Source organism: Mastomys coucha, unplaced genomic scaffold (genome assembly GCF_008632895.1).
Source record: "Mastomys coucha isolate ucsf_1 unplaced genomic scaffold, UCSF_Mcou_1 pScaffold18, whole genome shotgun sequence".
Taxonomy (NCBI): domain Eukaryota; kingdom Metazoa; phylum Chordata; class Mammalia; order Rodentia; family Muridae; genus Mastomys; species Mastomys coucha.
The window spans coordinates 98,018,123-98,025,993 of NW_022196900.1; the positions used below are offsets into that span (position 1 = coordinate 98,018,123).

At 48.5% G+C, this 7,871-nt stretch overlaps 2 protein-coding genes across 5 annotated transcripts in view; one reads left to right on the top strand and one right to left on the bottom strand.

The window, feature by feature from the left end:
* Window positions 1–3,020: 3,020 nt before the first annotated feature.
* Window positions 3,021–4,991, bottom strand: LOC116096962 (translation initiation factor IF-2-like). Its single transcript, XM_031379341.1, has 2 exons — window positions 4,491–4,991; window positions 3,021–3,115 (listed from the first exon to the last, which is right to left on the bottom strand). The coding sequence occupies exon 1, from the start codon at window positions 4,985–4,987 to the stop codon at window positions 4,511–4,513; it is 477 nt and encodes a 158-aa protein (XP_031235201.1). The 5' UTR covers window positions 4,988–4,991; the 3' UTR covers window positions 3,021–3,115; window positions 4,491–4,510.
* Zbtb17 (zinc finger and BTB domain containing 17) overlaps window positions 4,598–7,871 on the top strand; it is a 20,855-nt gene continuing 17,581 nt past the window's right edge. For 2 of the 4 annotated variants that reach the window (XM_031379337.1, XM_031379340.1), the window contains exons 1-2: window positions 4,598–4,757; window positions 7,467–7,553. The gene's annotated coding sequence lies outside the window, so the exon portion shown is untranslated. The remainder of the gene's footprint in view (window positions 4,758–7,466; window positions 7,554–7,871) is intronic. The other 2 variants (XM_031379336.1, XM_031379338.1) reach the window with 2 other exon arrangements.

Here is a 7,871-nt window from a genome sequence, read left to right on the forward strand (position 1 = left end):
AATTCCTACACTCCCGTGAGGCTAATTTCCGAGCGGAAGCTCAGGGAGACTTTGTACTGATTTAGCAAGGTGTATCCAGCCTGTTGCCTGAAGGCTGCCCTCACAATTCTTCCTGAGACAATAGATATAAATGGCCCAAATCCAACAGTACTTACTTCAAAAGTTAAGGTTCTCCCCCACCCAATTCTTTATTTATTTACTTATTTTGTGGTTACTTGATCACGTAGTTCTCTACCGTGAGCTCTGTAGAGGATGACGAATAATGTCATTTTAAATGTCAGAGGTCAGACATTTGTTTTGCAACATTCTGCCTAGTCTAAATAACTCTTAAGCCTACACCTTAAAAGTTTATGTGCGTGCACACAACGTGCATGAGTTTATGGGCACTGATTGTGTACAGTTGCCCATAATAAACTCTTGCAGGCATGCAGATCAGACCATTGTGAGCTGCCAAGTGGGCACAGGGAACTGTTAAATTTCAAACCCAGAGGTGGCTGAGGTGCCTATTTAACATATCAAAGCAGACCTGGATGCCAGATTCTCCCAGCATCCCTTAGTCCCTGTTACAAGATATGGCTTGCTTGCCTCACCCTCTGCTTTCTGAACTCTCTAGCCCACGGTTGGGCAGCCCTTCCCCAGACGCTTTTCGATTTATAATCCAGACGTTTTGGTTGCTTACTTTCTCTTGCTCCATTTGTACCCTTAGCCCCCTGACTGCTGTACTTGGTTCCTCCCTCTTTCTTCCCCTCCCCCTCTCCCCACATGGCTCAAGATCAAGACCACTCTGGATTCTCCCAGGTGTATCTGCCTCTGGCTATGCCCTCCCTTTAATCTACCATACCTAGGAGCAGTCATGAACTTTCCTTCTTGATTTCTTTTCTTGTCTTTTTTATTTTCAGAAACCAAACTGAAGTCCTTTGCAAGAGCAGTAAGTGCTCTTAAACTGCTTAGCTCTCCAGCTTTTTTTTTTTTATTAAAAGTTAAATATATGTAGCTAAAATGGCCTTGAGCTATACCTTGCTGGGTGTGGTGGTGCTCGAATTTAATCCTAGCACTCAGAGGCAGATGCAGGTGGATCTCTGTGAGTTCCGGGACAGCCTAGGCTATGTAGGGAGACCTTGTCTATAAACCCTCCAGGCTCTCTCCCACTGCCTCAACCTCCCGATAGTTGAGACTGCAGGTGTATGCCACCACACCTGGCTCAAGAATCTTGTTTATTGCTGGGTAGGGTGCATGCCTTTAATTCCAGTACAGGGGAGGCAGATCTCTTGAGTTTGAGGCTGGCCTGGTCTACAGTTCTAGGATAGCCAGGACTACACAGAGAAACCCTGTCTTTGTTATGGGGACTGCTTAGATCCAACACAACTCAAACAGCTCAATAGAGATAACAAAAATGTAATCAAGCCATTATGTATCTGTCAGATCATAGAGCAGACCAGGGAGAGGAACTGTGACCTCCCACCACTCCGCCCCAAGCCAGAATGTTACAGAGTTTTTAAGCTTGAAAAACCAGAAACACAGGCTGGCAAGATGGCTCAGCGGGTAAGAGCACCGACTGCTCTTCTGAAGGTCCTGAGTTCAATTCCCAGCAACCACATGGTGGCTCACAACCACCCATAACGCCCTCTTCTGGTGTGTCTGAAGACAGCTGCAGTCAATTACGCTGGAGGGAGGGGGCCAGAAGAGAGCAGGGCAGATCGAGCAGTCCAGCAGAGGTCCTGAGTTCAATTCCCAACAGCCACACATGGCCATTGTATTCATACACATAAAATAAATAAATAAATCTTTTTTTAAAAAAAAGAAAAGAAAAACCAGGAACCTCTGTGGCAAGTCATCCTTACATTTTTCCACCAATCAGGAATTAGGACAGGGCTTTCCTTACGTGTTTCATCTCTGTCAACTGATACAGAATGTAGGTTTTACAATCCAATCAATCAAATCCATTTGTTCTTTTTGGGGTTAGGAACAGTCATTATGTTCTGGAACAGGCATGTCATTATGTTTGGGGGAACATAACATAACAAATAATGGAAGCTGGTCAGCTATTGGGTAGTCCTCATCTCCCCTAGGGCCTGGGAACTAGAACTTAATTTCACCCTATCATTAAATGGAGTCTGAAAACAAAATGGCAGTACTTTTTTTTTTTTTTTTTTTTGGTTTTTCGAGACAGGGTTTCTCTGTGTAGCCCTGGCTGTCCTGGAACTCACTCTGCAGACCAGGCTGGCCTCAGAGTTAGAAATCCGCCTGCCTCTGCCTCCCAAGTGCTGGGACTAAAGGCGTGCGCCACCACCACCCGGCAAAATGGCGGTACTTAGGACAAGTTTCCTTTGCTTGTTCCCAATATCTTTTTTTTAATTAAAAATTTTAATTATTGCCAGTTAGTGGTGGCACATGCCTTTAATCCCAGCACTTGGGAGGCAGAGGCAGGCAGGCAGATTTCTGAATTCGAGGCCAGCTTGGTCTACAGAGTGAGTTCCAGGTCAGCCAGGGCTATACAGCGAAACCCTGTCTCAAAAAAACCAAACCAAAACAAACCAAAACAAACAAACAAAAAATATTTTTATTATTTTATGTATATAACTACACTGTAGCTGTCTTCAGACACACAGAAAAAGGCATCAGATCTCATTACAGTTGGTTGTGAGCCACCATGACGTTGCTGGGAATTGAACTCAGGACCTCTGGAAGGGCAGTCAGTGTTCTAAACTTCGGAACCATCTCTCCAGCTCCCAACATCTTGAAAAACCAAAAAAAAAAAAAACTAATAAAAAAGAAATCTTGTTTGTTAAAGCAGGGAAGAAATGTAGGAAGAACAATAAAAATTAGGTTTTTTTCTTTTGTTTTGATGGCTTTGTAGCAAAGGTTGGCCTTCTTGCCTTGATTCCCTGGCCTCGGCCTCCTATATGTTGAGATCTCTTCTCAGGTGTGCTCCATGATCAGCCTTACCCTCTTCAAAGCGGCTGTGCCCACACCCTGTGGGTTTCTGCTGGTTTAACTGGTAAGGGCTCATTCATTTGTTTTGTCGTGTTATTTAAGATGTCATCTCCTTGGTTATACACAGTGTTGGCTTCAAAGGATGTTCTAGAACCTTCTCTCCTTGTAGACCTAGATGAAACTGAAGGGTGGTAGAGGGGTCTCATGGCATTAGCAGCTTCTTGCAAAGTAACTGCCCTCAATGGGAGAAGAGTTAGCTAGCTTCTACTGACAAGGGAGGGTCATCTCATTGAATTTTGGACCTAGGGACTCAGGACACAACAGATCTATCTGTTCCACTCAGCACATCTTTCCGTATCCACACACCTGACCAGGCTGTGCATATGACCCCTATAGACATTAGACCACAGATCTTAGTGTGCAGAGACAGAGAGCTGCCTCTCTCCAACCCCTGAGTGCTGGGATTAGACGTGTGCACCATACTCAGCTAAGTCTTTGTTCTTTGAAAGTTTTCAGTGAAATTATAAATAACAGTTAATAATCTGCAGTTTTGGCATAATGATTAAATACAAAACCACCTTGGCTGCCAGCCCTGATCTTTTTCAGGCACTTTCTATATCACTTCCTCTCGGGAATGGAGCCTGGGTCCTTAGGTATGCTAGGCAAGTACCTTACCACTGACCTACATCTTTAGTTCTAATGTAATTTCCAACCTTCAGGACAGGTCTCTCACTGAAGCCTGAGGTTTCCATAGGATAGGTTGACTGTCCAATAAATTCCTGGGATTACAGACACGTACTACTCCTAGATTTTCTCTTTTATTATGTACTTAAGGCTTACTTAAATTTTATGAGTATTTTGCCTGCATGTATGTGTATGTATGTGCACTATATACATGCCTAATTCCTACAAATACCAAAAGGCATTAGATCTCTTGAAATTGGAGTCACCATGAGGATGCTGCCAAATTCTCTGCAAGAGCAGGGCAGTGGTAGCACACGCCTTTAATCCCAGCACTTGGGAGGCAGAGGCAGGTGGATTTCTGAGTTCAAGGCCAGCCTGGTCTACAGAGTGAGTTCCAGGACAGCCTACACAGAGAAGCCGTCTCGAAACAAATAAAACAAAAACAAAAACAAAACAACAACAACAACAAAACCCAAATTCTCTGCAATAGCAAAAGTGTTCTTAACCCCTGAGTTATCTCTCCTGTCAGCCCCCTGGTTTTTAATGTGGTTTTCAAGATCGAGCTTGGGTTCTCATGCTTGTGTAGCAAGAGAGCTTGGACACTGAGTCATTTATTTACCCAGTCCAAGTTGCTGGGTTTGATCCCTAATATTGCAAAAAATATTAACAAAACCATAACGGGAGTCACAAGTAGGTCTACATCTCTGCTTTGTCCCTAAGATGTGTGACTAATCCTTTTAGCACCTAAGTTTTCACTCCTTCAAAAGAGAGGAGCAATAACTCAGTTGTATGGTGTGAGGAATGAGACGGTGAACTGTAAAGAGCTTAACACGACAGCGTCTGGTGCACAGCAAGTGCCGCTGCGGATTTACTTGGAGCGGGAAACCAAGGGTTAAAATGGGTACAGTTCCAGAAGTGCACTAACGAACTTTTGGCTGGCCAGGCGCATGCGCAAACCGACCGCCGCGCACCCCGGACGAGCGCTGCGCCAGCGACGGAAGTCGCAGCCGGGAAGCCAGCGAGGTCGGTTCCGCCCGGCTCTAACATGGCGGCGCCCTTTGTCTGCTGTGAAGCGCTGCCCCCGGCCTTCTCGCGGCCGTGATGCACCTCCATCTGTGGCGGGGTTCGGGACATGGCAGGTGAGGCCGGGGCGGCGCCGGCGGCCGGGGAGTCCCGGGAGGCGGGACCGAGGCGGCGGGGGCCGGGGCCGCCGGACGCCGGGACGGTTGTGTGGGGGAGGGGAGGCCGGGGCGGAGGGCGCCGCGGGGCCGGGAGCGGCGGGAGCGGCCCGGAGGGGTGGCCATGCACCCGCGTGGCCGAGCGGGCGCGAGTCGCCTCCGGGACTGGGTGACACCGCGGCTGGTGGCATCTCCGCCCCCGCCGCCGGGCTGTCACCGCCCCCTGACCCCGCGCGCGGGCCGCGGCGGGTGGGCGTGCTGCGGCCGCGTGGGGGCCGAAGTGTGGGGCGGGCGCGGGGCTAGTGGGGGCGGCCTGGATGTGTCTCGGACCGGGAGCCGCACGGACCCCCGTAACAGACCGTTCATTCATTCACTAATCCCTCCCTCCGCCCCTGACAGATCTGAGGACGGAGCAGAGATGCCGGTGGACTGAGTCCGCGAGTGCAGCTAGGGTTCTCTGTTCCAAGAGGAGACTCTCTGTCTCATTGTCCTCATCCTTAAAGCAGGGGTCATAATAAAATCTGTCTTCTAAGATGTGTGATGGGTTCCGTGATAGATCGTCCAGGGCCTAGCATGCTTACAGTTAAGAGCTTGAATGAGTGGAAAGTCCCATGCTGTGGTTAAATGTCATCACCGACCTCACGATTCAGAGCTCAGGGGCTCACGTGGGAGAGAGAAACAGGCTTTTCAGATGTCAGTGCGCTGCAGGAAGGGAGCCTAACTCGGGGGGAAATCTTACACAGTTTAGGTGAATCTAGGGAGTCCCCGGTGTCCCAGAAAGCTGAGCCTAAAAGGTCCTTGGGGGAGTGAGGCAGAAGGACAGCGCATCCTTAGTTGAAGGTGTTATCTATAAGAATGTCCAACTCCTCTTCCTTCATCAGAGGTGGGTAGTCAGGTGAGCAGGCTCAGCAGAAGTCTTTGGGGATGTTGCAAACCTAGTTCAGCACTTTAACTTTTAGGTTAATGGGAAGCCATTTAAGAAGCCAGTTTGTGAGTCGGGCTGTGGTGGTCCACACCTTTAGCACTTGGGAGGCGGAGGCGGAGGCGGAGGCAGAGGCAAACAAACAAACAAAGTCGGTTTGTGGACTAGAAAGATCACAGGTTGAGGCAGGCTGAAGAGGAATAAAGGAGTGAGCCTGAAATCAGTTAAAAGAGATTGCTAAATGCTGGGTGGTGGTGGTGCTGGTGGTGCTGGTGGTGAACTTTAATCCCAGCATTTGGGAGGCAGAGACAGGTGGATCTCTGGAGTTTGAGGGCAGCTTGGGCTACAGAGTGAGTTCCAGGACAGCCAGGACTACCCAGAAAATCCCTGTCTCATAAAACAAAAAAATGAGGGGGAGAGGAAGAGGGAGGGAGAGAGAGGGAGAGGGAGAGGGAGAAAGAGAGAGAGAGAGAGAGAGAGAGAGAGAGAGAGAGAGAGAGAGAGAGAGAGATTAGTAGACTAACTTAGGTGTAAGGGTGGTCTTGAGTAATTTTAGATTAGATGCAGAGTGGGAGGAGATAATTTTGGAGGTAGGATTGATAAAACTTGGTGATAACTTGAGTGAGAAGCCAGAGAGTCATCAGGTTTGTCCCATTCCTTCTTCAGACTGTAGAGTGTGCAGATCCGAGAGAGGACAACTTGATTGGGTTTTCCTACTTTGTTGAGTCTCTGTCCATCCTGTTGTGAAGCATAGCAGGCTAGCATCCACCTGATTCTCCTTCCATCTGCCTGGCAGCTCTGGGAGAGCTGAGATCACAGATGTGCCCCACTGCATTGTGGGTTTTGAGGAATCAAACTCAGGTTGTGTGACTTGTACAGCAAGCCAAGTCCTGGCACTGCCCCCTTCCCTTTACCGATGGATGTTGGTAGGAAGCAGGACAAGGAACACATTGAAAAAGAGGAAAGATTTAGTACTTTCCTCCCCCAAGACAGGGTTTCTCTTTGTAGCCTGGCTGTTCTCAAACTTGGTTTGTAGACCAGGCTGGCTTTGAATTTACAGAGATCCACCTGCCTGTGCCTCCCAAGTGCTGGGATTAAAGGTGTGCTACCACACACACCCAGCGGGAACGATTTAGCTCTAAATGGGTGGAGAATGTGTTCCTTATAAACTATGAAGCCTGAGGTGGTGTATGCCTAGAATCCCAGCTCTAGGAAGGCCAAGGCCAAATTGCGGGTAGTTCACTATTCACCATATTGCCAGAGCCATTTTGCAAGCTCTAGGCCAGCCTGAGTTGTAATGTAGGGTTTTTGTCTCAAAAACCAAAACTCCACCAAAAGCATTGAAGTGAAGCTCTCTGTGGTGATCTTATGACTGGCATCCAACAGAGGTCACCTTAGTCGGGGGGGTGGTATGTATTGGGGTGAGTGTCAGTGTTGTGGACATCTCACAAAGCCCATGCTGCACTGAACTGGGTAAGACCATCAGCTGGGCAGGGCTGTCCCAGGAACAAGTTCCTGAGAGCAGGCTGAGGTCCTGATCCTTCTCCTTGTTCCCCAAGCCCAGCACACAGTCTGTTTCATAGCCAGCCAGTACTCATTCATTTACCATCCGCTGAGGGCTTTTGCCCGGCTGCGAGCTAAGCTCTGCACTTGCCCGATTGATAGATGGGAGGAAGAGCTGACCCTAGAGACTGAGCGTGTCCTCTCAGGGTCTCACTGGGGCTTCTTCTCTGGTATCTTTGATTCAGGTGATGAGTTGGATGAGGGGAGCCGAGCTGGAGTTCCTACAGGCACACTGTCTGAGAAGAGAGCCCCTGACTCTTTGGAAATCTGAGGTATGTATATATGGAACCCTGAAGGACGGAAGCTCGCTTGTAGTTACTGTCCACACTCAGCATGATCCAAGTCATCTGTTGGGGACTTTTTTCTTTAAACTGTAATCAAGTCAGGTTGGAGGTACATACCTTTGGTTCTAGCACTTGGGGATTTAGAGGCAGATGGATCTCTTGAGTTCAGGGCCAGCTTGGTCTACAAAGTCAGTCCAGGACAGTCAGGGCTGGTTACATGGCTACACTGAGAAATCCTGTCTTGAAAAACCAAAACCAAAACAACCCTCCCAACCACCCCCCCCAAAAAAACCCAAAAAGCAAAAA

What these genes read in the sequence shown, in the direction of transcription:
- LOC116096962 (XM_031379341.1), bottom strand. Translation starts at nt 4,987, where the DNA reads ATGCCACCAGCCGCGGTGTCACCCAGTCCCGGAGGCGACTCGCGCCCG.